This window comes from Oryctolagus cuniculus, chromosome 12, assembly GCF_964237555.1.
Source record: "Oryctolagus cuniculus chromosome 12, mOryCun1.1, whole genome shotgun sequence".
Taxonomy (NCBI): Eukaryota; Metazoa; Chordata; class Mammalia; order Lagomorpha; family Leporidae; genus Oryctolagus; species Oryctolagus cuniculus.
This window is the reverse complement of record NC_091443.1, coordinates 17,563,766-17,583,253: the sequence shown is the minus strand read 5'-3', so window position 1 is coordinate 17,583,253 and position 19,488 is coordinate 17,563,766. Positions and strand designations below refer to the sequence as shown.

General features: G+C 49.9%; 1 protein-coding gene across 2 annotated transcripts in view; it reads left to right on the top strand.

Moving 5' to 3' along the window:
* Positions 1–19,488, top strand: part of CYFIP1 (cytoplasmic FMR1 interacting protein 1) — a 99,934-nt gene that overhangs the window by 33,392 nt on the left and 47,054 nt on the right. For both annotated transcript variants that reach the window (XM_051822213.2, XM_051822214.2), the window contains exons 4-14: positions 530–607; positions 943–1,044; positions 2,165–2,346; positions 5,528–5,624; positions 5,717–5,845; positions 7,825–7,929; positions 10,010–10,101; positions 11,038–11,155; positions 16,048–16,170; positions 17,230–17,355; positions 17,575–17,741. In XM_051822213.2, coding sequence (XP_051678173.1) covers positions 530–607; positions 943–1,044; positions 2,165–2,346; positions 5,528–5,624; positions 5,717–5,845; positions 7,825–7,929; positions 10,010–10,101; positions 11,038–11,155; positions 16,048–16,170; positions 17,230–17,355; positions 17,575–17,741 — 1,319 coding nt within the window. The remainder of the gene's footprint in view (positions 1–529; positions 608–942; positions 1,045–2,164; positions 2,347–5,527; positions 5,625–5,716; positions 5,846–7,824; positions 7,930–10,009; positions 10,102–11,037; positions 11,156–16,047; positions 16,171–17,229; positions 17,356–17,574; positions 17,742–19,488) is intronic.

The following is a 19,488-nucleotide window of genomic DNA, read 5'->3' as shown; positions in this document are numbered from 1 at the left end:
AGATCATGACTATTTTGAAGCATCTTAGATACATTGTCAGATTGTAAAGACTTAAAACATAAAGTGAAACCCCCCTTTCCATGGACACTCTGCCTAGATTGTAAGTGCTGTGGGAACACTTCAGCCTGTCCCTCGCACGCCCAGGGCAGGGAGCCCTGGCTCTGGGTCCTCTCTGAACCAGGGGGCTGGTGTGAGCTGGGGAGGGGAGTGTGAGGACACCTCTCTGGGGGCCGGTCCCTGCCCGGAGTCCTTCCCCTGATGTCCCCAGCTTCAGGTCTGCATTGCCAGCAGGTCGTTCAGGATGGAGTGCAGCGGAGTTGTAGCGCCTGTTGCGGCCTCTCCGGGCTGGGCTGTCCCTGTTTGGAGGCACCTGCTGGTCGTTCACACCCTCTCCAGCCCAGAGAAGCCGTGGGAGTGTGGTGGTACCTGACAGAGCCTCAGCAGCAGCTCAGCAGTCTGCAAGGGAGAGTCAGAACAGTTCCTGGCACCGCGTCTCTTCTTCTCATGCTTGTTCTGTGTGCCCTTGCAGAATGAGATGCTGGAGGAAGGCCAAGAGTACGCCGTCATGCTGTACACCTGGAGAAGCTGCTCCCGGGCCATCCCCCAGGTGCCCTGCTGCCTTCCCCATCCACACCCTCGTTTCTCCAGGCCCCGCCCCGTCTCTGCTGGCCACACCCTCCTGCAGGGCCCCGTCCCATCCCCCTGCTGTCCTTGCCCAGCCCTGCCCCATCAGGCCCTGCCGGCCCTGCCCCACCCTTCCCTGGCCTCGCCCATCCCTGCCAGGTTCCACCCCAGTCCCTGCCAAGCCACTCCCCAACCTCCACCCTGGTCCTGCAGAGCAGGGCCAGGGGTAAGGGCAGGGGTAGGGGCAGGGAGGCCACCTGTGGCAGGCCCTCGGCTGGTGGAAGGCCCTGTGGGTCACACTGGTTTCTTCATTTCCAGGTGAAATGTAATGAGCAGCCTAACAGAGTGGAAATCTATGAGAAAACCGTGGAGGTCCTGGAGCCTGAGGTCACGAAACTGATGAATTTCATGTACTTCCAGGTAAGGCGGCCGGGTGCTAGCAGGAGCCTGATGCAGAGCCTGGCGCACACGGAGCCCGGGGGAGAGCAGCGCGCGGTCTCCGAGACAGGGGAAGCAGGGCCCTGCCCAGCGCCAGGGTTCCCGTCCTGTTTCACTTCCCTCTGCCTCAGAGTGCATGTGTGTTTCCTTCATGAGGCCTCCTTGCTGTCGGTTCCAGTTCTATTTCTTTTTTTTAACTTTCTGCCGGTTTGTACTTGCAGTCGAGCCGGGTTTTCCATCTTTCAGCCTCACCCTGACACCAGTCCCTGGGGATCCCAGCCCTGGCCTGGTCCCCTTCCCGCCCTTAGGCAGAAAGTGGCTGCAGGGACCTGTGGCTTTTTAAAGTAGTCCTTTTGGAAAAAGTTTTTAAAATATTTATTTGTTTATTTGAAAGTCAGAGTTAATAGAGAGAGAGGGAGGGAGAGGGAGAGAGAGCGTGCATGCGCGAGCTTCCATCTGCCGGTTCACTCCCCAAATGCCTATAGCAGCTGGAGGCTGGGGGCTGGGCCAGGCCAAAGTCAGAAGCCTGGAACTCCACTGGGTCTCCCATGTGGCTGCAGGGGCCTGCACACTTGGGCCGTCTTCTGCTGCTTTCCCAGGCACGTTAGCAGGGAGCCAGATCAGAAGTGGGGCAGTCAGGTCTGGCACCTTTGGGGAGGCTGGTGTTGCAGACGATGGCTTAGCCCACTGTGGCACTTGTGGGCCCTGAAAAGATATTTAAATTGCAGATTCGTTTGGCAGAGGGAGGAGATGGAACTGACTAGGAGATCACTTTTCGTTTTATAATAAAGCTGCCAAGAGGAAAAAACCCCACCCCTGCCCCCTTGACCTCTGAAAGTTACCTCTGTGTTATAGATGTTTTGATGGAACATTTGCTGTTCTTTTACTTTGGGGACGTAGTTGGTAAAGTGCAAAAGGAGTAGCCACTGTGACAGAGCAAAGGCGGGTGGGGATTGCTTTGCTGAGTTGGAGAGACTGGAGCCTCAGGGGCTGGGGATTTTGCCAGCAAGTGACAGCGAGTGCCGCAGCTGTGCAGGAAGCTGGGACGTGGCATCCACGCACCGCTGACTGCGGCTCCTTTGCCTTCCCTTGCTCCTCTCAGAGAAACGCCATCGAGCGTTTCTGCGGGGAGGTACGGCGCCTGTGCCACGCCGAGAGGAGGAAGGACTTCGTGTCCGAAGCCTACCTGATCACGCTGGGCAAGTTCATCAACATGTTCGCCGTGCTGGACGAGCTGAAGAACATGAAGTGCAGCGTGAAGAACGACCACTCGGCCTACAAGAGGTGAGCTCGCGTGCATCCCCTGTGCGCCGCGCGCCTGCCTCCGGGGTGGCGGCGACTGCTTTCCAGTCTCCAGCTGGGTGCAGGGGTTGCTGGCCGATGCAGGGCCACGGTGCCACGTGCTGCGATGTCATGGGCTTGAGTCACGGCTGGAATGGGCCCTGGATGTCCTGGTCATGCTCCATTGTCCAAGGCCGACCTCTGGGTGCTTGGGGCCCTCGGGGAGACAGACAGGCACAGGATGCAGTTCCTGCTCCTGGAACACGGGCATTTGGCTACGCGAGTGTCTTGGCCAGGGGCCAGGTGGGCTCTGCAGCGCGAGGGGGGACTCGGGCATCAGATGCTACCGCCTTTGCCCCACTGCAGTGGTAGGCAGACATGGCTTGTGTCTTGCCCTGGGATGTCTTGGGGCCACATAGGGCTTCCAGGTCCTCCAGACACCTCTCATGCTTGGAGATTTTTTTTTTTTTTTAAACGTAGCAAACTTCTGAGAAGTTGGGTAAGTGTCTTGGCTTGTGTTTCTGGAAGGCTGGGGCGGGGGCAGCAGGCACAAGCGGGCGGACACAGCGTGCTGTCTTCTCATGGACTTTGTTCAGCACGTCTGGGCTAAGTGCTGTCGAAGACGCGTTTGGCTGGCGTGAGATGCTAGCTTCTGTTTCTAAGCAATAGTGGAGGAAATCTTAGTTCCAAAATTAAATTGGAAGAAACTTTCCTTCGTGTCAGAATGTGCTGTACTTATGTCGTGTCTTAGATCGTACAACTATTGCTGTGTCTTCATCATAAAACTGACTAGGAACCGGGCACCCACTGGGATGTGAGGACGAGGCGGGAGGGGGAGCAGGCAGAATCACCTGCAGTTCTCGGCCTTTCTCTGGGAGATTGCACAGTGTCCCATTCTGTGCGGTCAGCCGTGCACGGAAGCCTAGACTGTCAGAAGTAGGGAGAGATCTGGGGTTGCCCTGTCAGCCCCTGTCGGGTGGGACATTCTGGAGCTGTCCCTGTTTGGTGACAGAGTTTGTGGGATGCTAAACGTGTGACTCGCTGGTTGGAGCAAGGTGAAATTCTTGGGGCAGAAGCAACCCAGCCCTGGAGAGCAGCTCCTGCTCCCCGCAGCGCGAGTCACTCGCTAAGTGATTTTGCACAACTTTCTCTTGGGCTTTGTTGAGGAAGTGGGGGACGTGGATGGCATCCGTGGTTTTCGATATTTACTTTCTCTCTCTTAGCAGCAGCACCTTTGTTCTAAAGTCCAGTCTGTAAAGCAGATTTAGGATGCGGCTGCTCTGTGGAATGCTGGGAGAAGGGGTTGTTTCCTGCATCAGCTCCGTGGTGCCTTCACCACCCCAGGCTCCCCTGAGCCCAGCAGAGTGGGCCTGGGCACCTCCGTGGCCCTTCCAGCTACTTCTTTTTATTTATTTATTTATTTTTGGGTAGGCAGAGTGGACAGTGAGAGAGAGAGAGACAGAGAGAAAGGTCTTCCTTTGCCGTTGGTTCACCCCCCAATGGCTGCTGCGGCCGGCGCATCACGCTGATCCGCAGCCAGGAGCCATGTGCTTCTCCTGGTCTCCCATGCGGGTGCAGGGCTCAAGCACTTGGGCCATCCTCCACTGCCTTCCCGGGCCACAGCAGAGAGCTGGCCTGAAAGAGGGGCAACCGGGACAGAATCCGGCGCCCCAACCGGGACTAGAACCCAGGGTGCCAGTGCTGCAGGTGGAGGATTAGCCTATTGAGCTGTGGCACCGGCCACCTTCCAGCTACTTCTTCCTGTGGCCTCTGATGGTCACTTGCCCAGACAGCAATCCCCACTCCTCCCTTGCCCCCACACCCGCAAGTGCATCTCTCCCTTTGGCACCCAGCTGGGAGCTACCAGTACCATGGCTTCTGGGCATGGATGCCAGGTAAGCCATTTGATGATGGTGAGGGAAGAGAAAATGGCATTGTGGATCCCTTCCTTCGACATACTGCCTGCCCCAGCAGCGACTTCAGTCAGTAAACTGAACGTGTTTAAAGAGGCAACGAGTGTCACTATATCAGTTACTATTAGGTATAACTACATGTAATTTTTAAGAGCTCACGGGAAGGACAGTGGTTTGGAGAAGGTGCGGTTTGTGTTTCCCTTCCCTGAAAAGTCCCCAGTTAGATCATCTGCAGCTCACGATGGGGCCATGGGGGGCGGGACCCAGGACTCCTGCAGCTTTACTGTCATCCTGCCCCGCTTCGTGGTCCAAGACGAGTGTTTGAGCTCCAGCTGTTACTTCTGCACTCCAGTCACCAGGGAAGAAGGAGTGAAGGCAGCCCCTGCTCTTCCTTATAAGTACATTTTAAAGTGCTTTTCAGGGTTTTGCATTGTATCTCCTGGGCCTGCCGCTGGTCATGTGGTCGCAGCTTATGCTGCACGGGAGATGAGGTGTGTTGCTGCTCTACAGGAATTCGGGACTTGTTGCTAAGGAGGAAGGGGGTGAAGTGAGCGTTGGGTAGGTTATCAGACCTGGCCGTGGGCACTCTGCTTCAGTTAATACACCAGGCCTCGAGGCTGTGCGGTCATATCTTTATGGGGCAGTTTCCTGTACCCTTCCTTGGGAGACAGCCCTGGGTGTGCAGAACCCTCACTCTATCCTGCGGGGACCTCACAGACTCAGCGTATGCCTTGCGGTATTCTTGGACCTCACTGTAGGGTCCTTGGGTGGGTGTCAGGGTAGATTACTGCAGATTGGTAGCAGAGCCACGACTGGTGACTTGGGGCCTCACTGGTCCCTAGGGTGACACGCCAGAGACAGGTGTTCTTGTCGGGAGGCATGGTGGCCCAGAGTTTTCCCAGCAAAGAACCCCAGGGTGCCCTGTGGCCTCGTTGCATGGCTTTGGGACATCACTGAGCAGAGCAGCCCTTTGGGCTTCGGGCAGCCACAGGGAGAAAGTGCAGGGGCCTGGTGGGGAGGTCCCTCAGCTGTGGACAGCAGGGTGGTAAGTCCTCCAGAGTTGTATATATCGCATCTGTGTTGGCAAAAGAGTGACCTAGAGTCCAGGTCAGGAGTTGCTTAAGGAGGTGAACTCATAACCAGCTTGCAAGATCCACATTTCTGCAGATAACTGCAAGGGGCGGGGAGGACAGGAATCCTCATTTTCCCAGGCATTTTGGAAAATCAGTACATCGGTGCACGTTGGGATTAATTCTTTCTTATTTTCAAAGGGCTGCTCAGTTTTTACGTAAAATGGCAGATCCACAGTCCATCCAGGAGTCTCAGAATCTGTCCATGTTCCTGGCAAACCACAACAAGATCACGCAAGTAAGGCCTGCCTTCCCACCGCACTGCGCGGGAGCTGTCCCCGGCAGGGCTGGGAGCAGCTGATGGCACGGCTCTCCCGCTCTGTGTTTCAGTCTCTGCAGCAGCAGCTCGAAGTCATTTCTGGCTACGAAGAGCTCTTGGCAGACATCGTGAATCTGTGCGTGGATTACTACGAGAACAGGATGTACTTGACGCCCAGCGAGAAACACATGCTTCTCAAAGTACGTGTGTGGGGCTGGCAGCCCCCAGCAGCGCCGAGGCACCAGCTTCCACAAAGACTACGCTTCCTCCAGAGTCCTTTCTCATGCTGTTGTGGACACGGGCAGCATCCTGGTCCCCCTGCAGGCTCTTGGCATGTCCCATGAGCGTGTCCCAGTGAACTACACGCTGACCTTAGGAAAGGGTTGTCACGGGCCAGGCGGTCCTGGGTCACAGGTTCTTCTACTTGTGCCTTGGTGTCCTCGAGGGATTGATTCTAGGAGCCTCCACCCCGAAGTTCCCCCATCTTCCCACCATTGATAACAAAATTCATGGGCCACAAGTCCCTTATATAAAATGACATAGTATTTTCACAGAACCTATATACATCCTCCCATATACTTTATTTTATTTTAAAGATTTATTTATTTATGTGAACAGCAGAGTTACAAAGAGAGAGGAAGATAATCTGCTGGTTCAGTCCCCAAATGGCCACAAAAGCCAGAGCTGAGCCAGGCTGAAGCCAGGAGCTTCATCAGGGTCTCCCCCATGGATGCAGGGTCATCCTCTGCTGCCTTCCCAGGCAACATTAGCAGGAGGCTGGAGCAGAAGTGTAGCAGCTGGGACTTGAATCAGTGTCCACATGGAATGCTGGCTCTGTAGGTGGTGGCTTCAACCGCTGTGCCACAGCACCAGCCTCCCATATACTTTTTACAGTGTGAATAGTTACTATACTGTGTTCTTCAGGGAAAAATGACAAGAAAAGAAGGCATGTAGCTGTTTAGTAGAGATGTATTTGTTTTTTAATATTTTTAAGCCATGGTTGGTTGAATTCTTGGATGTAGACGCTGTGGCCCTAGATAGCTAGCTGTATATTGTTGTACCTTAATTACAGTGGATTTTGCCTGGTTCACCCTATTTACATTTGTTACGTTTCAAATTGGGGTTTTCAGTTGCATTTCTCATTGGAAAAATGAGAAGTCTGCTCTGCTGTTCCCTCTGCTCCAAGCTGTCCCTCTGCACAGGATGACCCTGGGAAACCTGCTGCTGCGAGTCCCACCCATCCAGCCTCCCACCTTTTCCTGGTGCAGGAAGCCCCGGGAAGTGGTCAGGGCTGCAACAGCGCCACCCATTGGAGTTCGCAGGGATGGCAGAGGTGTTGTATCTGTGCCAGCTGATGCAGGAGCCCTAGTCATGAGCCCCTAAGGAGCAACTGAGATGGGCATTGGCTGGTGCCACATTAAACATTTTCCATACCTATGCATTGAAACTTACTTACATGTAGCCACCTTTTGGACCCGATAGTTCTAGAATATCCTGCTGTACAGGTTAGTCTAGTAGAGGATTTGCTTTTTCAGCTTTTAGCAGCTGGCTTGGAACCTCAACAAACGTTTGTAACATGAAATCATGGGGGGCAATGCATTCGAAGCACCAGAGAAGCAGCCTAAAAATACATCTTTGTGAGACTGCTTTGGGGAACTGTCTGAGGATATAGAATATTCAGTGCAGTCTCTCTCTCTCTCTCCCTCCCTCCCTCCCTCCCTCCCCCCTCCCCCCCTCCCCCCTCCCCCTCCCCCCCACACCCCTGTTCCACCTTCAGTGTGAGCCGAGTTAGCACTGAGTGATGTTGAGTCACAGTGCTTGTCCAGTGTTCTAACCTGTGCACCTGCCACTGCTTATTAACACACTCATAGTGGGAGTGAAATTACTATTGAAAGACCACAAATGATGACAGTAGTTGCGAGCTGTCTCATAAATGTCAGCTTAAACTGTCCAAGTCTAGCACTGCCCTGAGCTTGAAGAGGGTTGGCTCTGGGATGTGTGCCTTGGGAGGAAGCTGAAATAACCAGAAAGGGTCCACATAAAGTGACAGCTTCGTGTGAGGGGAGAGCTATTCATTTCCTAGGAGCTTTTAGGAAAAGCAAGAGTGAATTGTGATGTACATTGTATGGGTAATTATATTTTCGGTCTGAGTGTTTTTGCACCATTTGTGGCTTTTCAGGTCATGGGATTTGGTCTGTACTTGATGGATGGAAGTGTCAGTAACATCTATAAACTAGATGCCAAGAAAAGAATTAACTTGTCCAAAATTGACAAGTACTTCAAGGTAAGTTTTTTTTTTAATATAAATGTTTTTATTGACATATTGTACAGTTTAAACTTTTGCAGAATGAATCCCTGTGCGACCATGATCCAGATCACAGAATATTGAGAAGGCAGGGAGGGCATCTTGGGGTTTCTCCTCCAGTCTGCAAAGGCTTCTTCCTGCATTGTTTTTACCTGGATTGAACTTGTACAAATGGAGTCAGGCTGTTTGTCATCTTATTGCCTCTCCCTGCATTTCCCCCAACTTTTGTTGGTGAGACAGAAACAGTTGTGGGAGTCTGAGGCTGTGGCTGTTACGTGTTCAGTGTGCCGTGGTCTTCTACTTCACCATCAAACGAGCTTACTTGTCCACTCTGTTTCTTGGTTCCTCCTGGTGCAGACAATGCAGCTGATTTGGTGTGGCTGCCATTGGATACAGACTAAGGAGAAGTGACAGGGGTCCTAGGGCACATGTCTTTTCAGTGTCAGTAGCCTAAGGACCTTCGAGGCTTACCTTTTTTTTTTTTTTTTTTTTAAGGTTTATTTTATTTATTTGAAAGGCAGAGTTGAGAGAGAGAGGGGGAGAGGAGGGAGGGAGAGATCTTCCCATCCACTGGTTTACTCCCCCAAATGGCTGCAATGGCAGGGGCTGGGCCAGGCAAAAGCCAGGATGTAGTACCTTCATCGGGGTCTCCTCCATGGGTGCAGGGGTCCAAGTACTTGGACCACCTTCCACTGCCCTCCCAGCTGTGTTAGCAAGGTGCTGGATAGGAAGGGGGGCAGCCGGGACTGAAACCAGTGCCTGTATAGCATGTTGGCATTGCAGGTGACGGTTTAACCCATTACACCACAATGCCAGTCCCCTGTGTTAGTTTCTAGAAGCATTGCTTCCTTTTTTTGTCTTGATCTACAGCAGTCATCCAGGAACTGGCTTCAGTGTATGGTGTGAGGTAGGAATTTGCATTCTTGGTTTTTGGTTTTTTTTCCTGCTGGTCCAGTTGACCCTGCCAAGTTATTGCAAAGACCACCTTTCCCCCATTTCCCTGTGGTATTAACTGGGTCAGAAGTCAGACCTCCACCTGTGGCTCTAAGTTGTCTATCCCTGTTCCATGGCCATGATGCCTGAATTATCTTGAAGTACAAGGCTTACAGTTTTATGTTTTAAGATTGCCTCGGATATCATCCTTCCATCTTTTGAGATACTTTTTGGAATTGATTCGCTGATGTACATCCACAATTTCCAAACAAAGCCATTTTCCATCCTGGAATATTGATTGAGATTCCATTGACTATATAGAGTAGCTTAGGAAGAATGGACATTTAAATGTCAAGCCCGATGGGCTTTTTGGCCCAGCAGTTAAGTCTGATGTCAGAGTGCCTGGTTTGAGTCCCTAATACCGAGTTTCCAATGCAGCTTCCTGCTCGTGCTTGCGCAGGGAGGCAGCAGATGCAGGCTTTAGTACCTCGGTCCCTGCCGCCCACACGGAGACCCAGAGTGAGTTCTAGGTTCCTGGCTGCAGCGTGGCCCAGCTGTGGCTGTGGTAGGCATTTGAGGAGTGAACCAGTGGGTAGAAGAGCTCTGACTCTGCCTTTCAGCTAAAATGAAAGTTAAGAAAAATGCCAAGCCTTCTAATACTCAAGTATGGGGACAGTATTTTTATTTAGGGGGTCTTATACATCTTTTCGTTTTTTTATGCTTATTTTTAAATTTTTTATGTATTTCTCATTAAATTTTTATTCTATTGGTAATATATGGAAATATAGCTTTTTAAAATGACTGTAGATCCAGCAACAAGATAGGTTAATTTTAACATCGGCATAGTTTTTAAATGTAGATTGTTACTTAAATTGATACTTAAAATCATACTTTGCTACTTAAATTGGTACTTAAAATTGTTTTGTTCTTTTCAAAGTGAATTTGCAGGTTATTTACTGCAAAGTATTTATTTCTTTTATGGTAATTATTTATTTTATGGTAATAAGTGCCTTGCAGAGGCAGCATTCAACCAACAGTAATTATTAGCCTCAGTCATTTTCCGGGAGCTTATTTATTTGGTGACTAAACATACATAATGGCCCTGGTTTTTGTCCTTTGAGTACAGCAGCTCCAGGTGGTTCCGCTGTTCGGGGATATGCAGATAGAACTGGCAAGATACATCAAGACCAGCGCCCACTATGAGGAGAACAAATCCCGGTAGGAGGAGAGCAGAGCTGCCCGGTTCTGCGGCCCCCTGTTAAATACCTAGAAAGAGCACTTGACGTTCTCACAGCCTGGCCCTGAAGGTCCGACGGGCAGCCCTTGCCTCGTGTGGCCATTTACATTCAAGTTCATTGAAAAATACAATTAATTTCATTTCCTTAGAAGCACAGCCACATTTGAAATGTTCATAGCCTACTGCATTGGACCAAGTAGATGTGGAACATTTCATCGTGCCGAGGATTTTGGTTGCACGGAGCTGGTGGGGAACACAAGGGTGTAAAAGCCTTCTCACTCCAGTGATGTGCTAGTGGATGCTTAGCAAACAGCTCCTGTGGGGGGCAGCAGGCTCGCATGTGTGTTATAGAGGCTACAGCAGAACTATCACCGGGGCCAAACCAAGCCAGGCCCATTTTTGTAAGGTCCTTGTTCTTGAAAGGTTGTGTTAGAAGAACAGGATGACTGTGTGACGGACAGTGTGGCCAGAAACGTCCGCAATGTTTACTGTTGGCTCTGTGCAGAGACAGTTGTCTGGCCTCTGCTGTAACCGGTCTTCAGCGCACGATGACCGATGACGACACACGGTCCCCTTCCTCACAGATCCCACACAGCCAGTTGACTCTCCTGGGACATTGGAACTGACCTCTGCTGAGTACTGGCGCCCGCAGCCGACCTGTGGTCCCCATTCAGCCGTGACTTAGACCAGTGAAAGCTGCATCTCAGGCTCAGGGCTCAGCGGATTTTTCTGCCAAGGTCCCACGGCCATGGCCGAGGCTCTGTGGGACACAGGGGTCTCTGCCGCATCGTCTTTGTTTTGTTTGTTCAATGACCTTTTAAGAACGGGTCTGGCGCCACACAGAGGGGCCCCAGCTGTTGCATCAGTGCCGTGCCGCGGCCTCTTCTGGTGACGCAGGGCCTTCCCTCCCCCGCCAGGTGGACCTGCACGTCTTCCAGCAGCAGCCCGCAGTACAACATCTGCGAGCAGATGATCCAGATCCGCGAGGACCACATGCGCTTCATCTCGGAGCTGGCGCGCTACAGCAACAGCGAGGTGCGTGCACCCCCACGCCACCCACGGGGCACCCGAGGGCCATGTGTGCACCTGCCTGTCCTTTGTGTTCCTTTTGCACCCAAATAATAGCTTTAGTGGCTTTGAAAAACGTTTAGTGTCGAACACTTAAAAAGCACCCTTACAGTTGAGAAGGTGGCAAAATTACTATTACCAGTGTCTGTACAGCTGTGTGAAAAGCATCTTTTTATCAGAAAAAGTAAATGGAAATGCCAAAAGGCAAGACTGAGCAGAGAGCGTTAAAGGCACTTCCTAGTCTATGGTAGTACCCTAATTCTTAGCAGCTAGAAGAGGGATGAAGAAGGAAGTAGTAGTTCTGACCCCCGACCCCTTTCGTGTCTAAAGGGGAAGGAAGTGCCAAGGCCAGAGCTGAGCCAGAGGTTCTGGGGCCGCAGCAAGGGGCACCGTCGGGCAGCGAGTCCAGGGGTCCAGGAGGCGGGGTTTGCTTTTACTTCCCTCCAGCTTTGCTGTGCCCCATCTTGGCCGTGCACCTCTGTCCATGCCTGCAGCCTGACTGCCTGGTATGTGAGGTGCCAGAAGTGAGGCGAGAGCCGCCAGGCCATCTAACCGGAGGGGCAGCAGCATGTCACTTGTCACATCTTAGTGGGCCAGGCAGTGAGGTCAGGGCCAGAGGGCAGTGACAGCCTGGTTTGTGTGCCCTGAGTAGTTCAGGGGGACGCAGATCTGGTGTTGGGGACTGGCTGATTCCTCAAGATTCTCAGGTCCCTGGCTTCCGGGGAGAACAATGTGGTGGACGTTGGCCCTACCCGGTGCAGGACTATGAGCTTCCCTGTGCCCCACCTATCAACCACGCTAGTCACTGTGGAACCAGATAGCCTGGAGGAGGGCCTGGCAGTCCCAGTGCTTCCGCATCTACCACCCCTGTGCAGACCCCTGGTGAGGGGCTGGGTGTGCCTGCCGTTGGCCAGCTTCCCAGTAGGAGGCGCCATCTCACTGCAGGGGCTGCCACAGCCTGCAGGGTAGAAATCAGTACCATCAGGGTGTGACTATAAACCAGCTTGATGGGAAGCCCTTCAATCAGGAAACACTGACTTCTGTGCTCTTCCAAATAAGTCTGTTTTACAGCGTGCATTTTCTGTCTTCTGAGATGATGGTTTTGATGAGGAAAAACTGTAACATTGAATACTTTGCTTAATGAATTTTTAGCAGATTTATAAAGAAATAATTCACATACTAAAGATTTGCATATTGAAACTGTACAACTGGAAGATTTTTGATGTATTCACTGAGTTGGGCAGACATGGCCACAATTCATCTTGGAGCGTTTTAATTACTCCTAAAAGAAACTCTGTCCCACTAGCTCCTTCTCCCCCACTCCCAGCAATGTATACATTTGCCTATTCTGGACATTTCATACGAATGGAATCATATAGTCTATGATCCTCTTGAGACTATCTTCTTTTACTTAGTATGTTTTCAGGGTTCATCTGTGTGGTAGTATGTGTCAATACTTCATGTTCTTTCATCTCTGAAGAATATTCTGTTATATGGATATACTACATTTTGCTTATCCATTTATCAGTCAACGGACATTTTGCATTGTCTGAATTTTTGATCTTGGCTATTCTGGTGAATGTGAAATAGTATCTGGTGGGAGGTTTGTGTTTCTCTAATGACTAATGATGTTGAATACTTTTTCATTTGCAGAATGTCTGTTCAGATCTTTTGTCCATTTTCAGTTGGGTTATTTGCCGTTTTTGCTATCGAGTGTATGAGTTCCTTATGTATTCTAGATGTCGGTCCTTTACCTGGTAGATTATTTTCACTTATTTCCCCATTCTGTGAGCTGTCTTTTCACTTTCATGATGCTGTCCTTTGAAGCACAGTTTTTAATTTTTGGTGTCCAATTTTATATATTTTTCTTCAGTCACTTATGCATTTGGTGTCATATTGAAGAAGATTTACCCCTCATTTTTCTGTAATAGTTTTGCCATTTTTGGCTCTTAGATTTATGTCTATAACACGTTTTGAGTTAAGTTTTGCATATGATATGAGACAGGGGTTTAGTGTCATGATTTTGTATGGGGATAGTAAGTTTTTACAGCACTGTGGTTGAAAAGACTTCTTTTCCTCATAAAAAGCACTCTCATTAGAAATCAATTGTAATGATACGGATCTGTTTCTGGACTCATTTCTGTTTCTATTTATCAGAATGTAAATCCTATGCTGATCACTATGTTGTCTTAACTTTAGGGTAAGACTGAAATTGGAAAGTTTGAGAATTCCAACATTTGCCAACACTGTTGATGTGCTGAATTTTCATATTGATTTTAGGATCAGGTTGTCAAATTTCTACCAAAAAAGGCAGCTAGAATCTTGATAGGGATTGAGTTGAGTCTGTAGATCAGTCTGGGAAGTATTGTCATCTTAATAATAAATGTCCTAATCCTTGAACATAGGATATCTTTCCATTTATTTAAACCTTCTTTAATTTCTTATAACAGTGTTTTAAGAAGACAAGTTTTATGCTTCTTTTGTTAAATTTGCTCTGAAGCATTTTATTCTTCTTGATGCTGTTATAAATGGAGCTATTAACCTCGCTTTCAGGAGAGTTGCTCAGTTTTTTGACGAGGAGGTGGGGTTCTGTGTTGAGCTGGGGCTGGGCCAGCTCTGAGTCGTGCACTGGGTGTCAGTGGTACAGTGCGCATGGGTCACTAAGCGTCCCCAAACGCATCAGATCTGGTCACTTCCTGACAGTGGCGAGTACCATGCTCTGGGCAGTTTTTTTGTTTTCAGCTTCCCATTATGTAAGTATTCCCTCATAGACGGGGAGAGGGGACGGTTGTGGCCTGGTAAATATCAGGTCCCAGCACTGGGGCTTCTTGGCCTGGGCCCTTTCAGGGACTGCCCCCAGCACTGTGCCTCCATCTCTATTAATTTGAAAAAAATCTCAGGCAGCAACACATTCCCTCTGGAAACATCTCCTATGCTTCTCTGTATGGCTTTTTTAAAACTAAATCATAATATGATTGTGACACCTAAAAATGTCAACAGGTGTCCCATAATATTGGATAGCTGGCCATTGCTTAAATTTCCCCATTCAGCTCATTTGGTTTATTTTTACACATTTGCCCCAGGATCCAAATTAAATCCTTACCGAGAGAAAGAGAAAGACACTGTACCTTTTTTTTTTTTTTTTAAGATTTATTTATTTTCGGCCGGCGCCGTGGCTCACTAGGCTAATCCTCCGCCTAGTGGCGCTGGCACACCGGGTTCTAGTCCAAGTCGGGGCACTGGATTCTGTCCCGGTTGCCCCTTTTCCAGGCCAGCTCTCTGCTGTGGCCAGGGAGTGCAGTGGAGGATGGCCCAAGTACTTGGGCCCTGCACCCCGTGGGAGACCAGGATAAGTCTGGCTCCTGCCATCGGATCAGCGCGGTGCGCTGGCCGCAGTGCACCGGCCGCAGCGGCCATTGGAGGGTGAACCAACGGCAAAGGAAGACCTTTCTCTCTGTCTCTCTCTCTCACTGTCCACTCTGCCTGTCAAAAAATTAAAAAAAAAAAAAAGATTTATTTATTTATTTGAGAGACAGAGTTACAGACAGAAGGAGAGATAGAGGGGTCGTCCTTCTGCTGGTTCACTCCCCAGATGGCTACAGCAGCCGGAGCAGGGAGCCAGCAGCTTTTCCCAGGTCTCCCACATGGGTGCAGGGGCCCAAGCACTTGGGCCATCTTCTACTACTTTCCCAGGCCATTAGCAGGGAGCTGTATTGGAAGTGGAGTTGCTGGGATTTGAACTGGCACCCATATGGGATGCCTGCACCACAGCCAGACGCTTAACTTACTCCACCGCAATGCTGGCCCCATAAGGACCGTGTCTTGCAAGACACAAACCGATGGCAGTGTCCAATGCCTAACTCATGAACTCAATAGGTTGCCAGATGATTGCATTCCAGCTCCGTCCTTTCTAACTGACAGCAGTGGTGCCTTGCCCTCAACAATGATTCCCGTGGAAGAAATGGAATATCTTGGTCTTCTCTACTTTATCTGTCAGTTTATCAAATATCAGGTTTCCCAGCATCATCTAACGTATGAAGTGTTTAAATAGTATTCTGAAGTCAGTCCACGTCTGGTTTGCTGTGATTCTTTTTCCTCCCATGCTGAAAGCCCTGGTTCTTAGACTGCAGTGTAATCCGATTTCATTTGTGTCGAGCTTGTCTTTAAAAAGCAATACCCGCACAGCTAATTGTGGTGGCTAAGAATTGTTTTACGATTTCCTTAGCAGGCAGTTTTCTCTCTGGAGTGTCTCCTTTAGGGATGCTACATCAGATCGTGCTGTTTCAAAGTCGCCTGAGTGCTTTCCATCTGAGTGGTCATGATAACAGCTCCAAACGCTGCTCCATTATTGCTTGATTTCTCTTTTGTGTTAAAGAGATTGCTCTTTTCCTTCTAATTTAATCATGTGTCATGATTGATATTGATGTTCCAATGTCATAACTGCAAAAAGAACTGTATGCAGACGTTTGGTTTCCCTTCTCCCCATCCCTTTCTCCCATACAGGTAGCCATTTTTAAATTTTAGTCCTCATTATTTGATGTAAGCACGTGGACATGCTATGTGAGTTCTCCTCCGTTAGTTAAGTGGGAGCGTCCTGTGCACATGGCTCGCCTTGTCCGTGTCCTGGAGATCCCAGCAGGCAGTCGGCAGCTGTCTAGCCGGGGGCGGGGGGAGGGGTGCCTATTGTTTGGGCTCCATGGTTGCCACCTTTGGTGGTGGTGGAGGGTTCTTGTGCCCACATCTTTTTGTATTTACCGTGTGTGGCTTCGGGATGCACTGACTCCCAGAGCGAGGATGACGGTCAGAGGGTAAATGTGCCTATGGTTTTTCTCTTGCCGCCCCTGCTTGCCGTGCCCTAGGTAGTCACAGGGTCAGGCCGTCAGGAGGCCCAGAAGACAGACGCCGAGTACCGGAAGCTCTTCGACCTGGCTCTGCAAGGCCTGCAGCTGCTGTCGCAGTGGAGTGCACACGTGATGGAAGTGGTAGGTGCGGCTCTCGCGTGCATTTGGAAATTCAAGGAGCTGAAAGCATAGCCACCCTCTGGTTAGTCAGAAGTGCTTTTCTTCCTGAGCTCATTGAGACAGTAACTACTATTTTTTTCTGCATTCACTTTGGTTTTTTGGGTCAAGGATGAATTGGCTTTTTATCTTTAGCCCTAGAAATAGCAATGTTTCTAAGGTGGCTCAAAGTGTATTTCATGTATGTGTGTTATAGAATTAAATTTGTACCATTATCATGGCCTTTAATTCTCATTTTTTAAACAACTTTTTCTTTTGGGAGCTTTAGATGCATCTTCTGTTGAACTTAAGTAAAGTTGTCTTTGTGGGGGGGGGGGTGTTTGGCTTAACAGTTAAAGACACCCACATCCCACATGGGAGTGACTGGGTTTGATACCCAGCTCTGGCTCCTGACTCCAGCTTCCTGCTAATGCAGACCCTGGGAGGCAGCAGTGATGGCTCAGGTAATTGGGTTCCCAACCACCTGGATTAAGACCCTCGCTCCTGACCTTGGTTCCAGCTGAGCCATTGCAGCCATTCTGGGGGGAAACTAAACAGCACATGGAAGCTCTTGCTCTTTCTCTCTTTCTGTGTGTGTGTGTGTCTGCTTCTCAAATATATACAAATTAAAGTTGTTTCTGGTGCCATTCAGAGATTTGGATACCCGTACGTCGGAAAAGATTTTTGCTTTGGAGATTTATTTTGATCAGCTAAAAATAACCAGTTTGAAAGCGTACATGATCCTTTGAAAGGCAAATTCTTTTAAATGGTGATGAAAAAGCCTGGCATTTTAAATACTTAACACAGAACATCCAGGTTATTTTGCCTGGTATGTTTCTGAACTTGAAGTAACGTGGCCAGAGTGTTTTGCCTTGTTGTGGAGAGGGAACGTGTGTTTGTGTGTGCACATGTGACTCTCAGAACGCAGCAGCCATCAGAGGGCTGATCTCTTGGTGGTTTGGCCGTGGTCATACGACTCAGGCCGAAAATCCAACGTCTTGCATTCAGCACGGAATGTCTCTCCTCTCTCTCTGACCACACCAGTACTCGTGGAAACTTGTGCACCCAACCGACAAGTACTCCAACAAGGACTGTCCAGACAACGCCGAGGAGTATGAGCGTGCCACGCGCTACAACTACACCAGTGAGGAGAAGTTTGCCCTGGTGGAGGTGAGGACGTCTCTCCACTGTCCCTTCCTCGTAGGGCTCTGGCCTCACGCTGTCTTCCCTTTCAAAAGTGAAAGGGATGTGTTTTGAGTCCAATGCATCTCTGCCTTCATGGCGCCCAAATGGGCAGTGGGTGCAGAGACAGTGTCGAGTGGTCAGTGGCGGGACACAGACGCTCCGGGGTGGCTGAGGGGAGGCAGCTGCTGGCCCTGTCCTCCGCAGGTGATCGCCATGATCAAGGGCCTGCAGGTGCTGATGGGCAGGATGGAGAGCGTGTTCAACCACGCCATCCGGCACACGGTCTACGCAGCGCTGCAGGACTTCTCCCAGGTGACGCTGCGGGAGCCACTGCGGCAGGCCATCAAGAAGAAGAAGAACGTCATCCAGAGGTCAGCCCCCCACCCCACCCCACTGCAGGAGGAGCTTCGCTGCAAATGGGAGGGGAGTTTTCATTGAGCCCCAGATCTCCAGATACACTTTCCTCAAAGTGTCTCTAAGCCTAATTCAGTGGGACCAGACACTAATCTGAGCTACAGGTCCACTGCAGAGCATCTAGGAGTCCAGCGACAAGGACCCCAAGGCTGGTGGGGACCCATGGCCCCACACAACTCCGTCGCCCTTGCCAAGTGTGTCATCTTTAGTAATCTTGCTTGTGTCTTCCCTGGCCTGTCCTATACATCTGCCAAAACTCGCATGGAAATCTAGTCATGATGTGGAGCTTGTTTTCTCTCTCTCTCTCTCTCTTTTTTAAAGATTTGTCGTATTTATTTGAAAGACACATAGACAGGTTTTTCCATCTGATGGTTCACTCCCCAAATGGTGGCAATGGCCAGAGCTGAGCTGATCTGAAACCAAGAGCCAGGATCTTCTTCTGGGTCTCCCACGTGGATGCAGGGGCCCAAAGACTTAGGCCATCTTCTGCTGCCTTCCTAGGCACATTATCAGGGAACTGGATCAGAAGTGGAGCAGCCAGGACCCAAACCGGTGCCCATATGGGACCGTGGCACAGCACACCTGCCCCCCACCTTTTTAAAATTATTTATTTATTTGAAAGATGGAGTCAGAAAAAGGAGAGATGGAGAGACAGATCTTCCATTCATCGGTTCACTCCACAGATGACCTGAATGGCCAGGGCTGGGCCAGGCTGAAGCCAGGAAGCAGGAGCTTCTTTAAGCTCTCCCATGTGGGTGGCAGGGGCCTGAGCTCCTGAGCCATCTTCCATTGCTTTCTCCGGCTCATTAACAGGGAGCCAGATTGGAAATGGATCATTTGGAGCATGAACTGATCCTGCATGGGATGCCGCATCACAGGCAGAGGCTTAGGCTGCACCCCAGCACTAGGTCCAGGCTTATTTTCTCTCTAATGTGAGCCTTGTAGGTAAAGCAGACTCTCAGTGGGCATCTCTGTAACATTTGGCTTGTAGGGGTTCACGAAATTTCGGGACTCATTTTCTTGTTTATTGTGGATGCATTTATAACTTGGCATGCTGTGATTTATAGCATAAATAAAATTTTGTGTAGCTTGAGAATCCCTAATCCAAAAATTCTTTTATACTCCAAAAATCTATAATACTCCAAAATCCAAAGTATTTTGAATGCAAATAAGTGGAACATTTTACACCAGGAAACCTTATTTCCTATACAAAATTTTTAAGAATATTAAGGCAGGCATTTGGCACAGTGGTTAAGATACCCTTGGAGGGCCAGCATTATGGCAAAGCAGGTAAAGCCATCACCTGCAACACCAGCATCCCATATGGGCGCTGGTTTAAGTCCCAGCTGCTCCACTTCTAATCTAGTTCTTTGCTAATGCACCTGGGAAAGCAGCAGAAATGGCCTAAGTACTTGGGCCCCTGCCACCCATGTGGGAGACCCAGATGGAGTTCTCGGCTCCTGGCTTTGGCCTGGTCCAGCCCTAACCCTTACAGCCATTTAGGAAGTGAACCAGCAGATGCACGATCCCTGAGGTCTATCTGTCTCTCTAACTCTGCCTTTTGAATGAATAAATGAAATCCTAAATAAAAAAAGAAGATGCCTTTGGGACAATTGCATCCCATGTCCAGTGCCTGGGCTCAAGTCTCAGCTCTGCTTCTGATTCCAGCTTCCTACCCATGCAGACCTTGGGAGGCAGCAGACG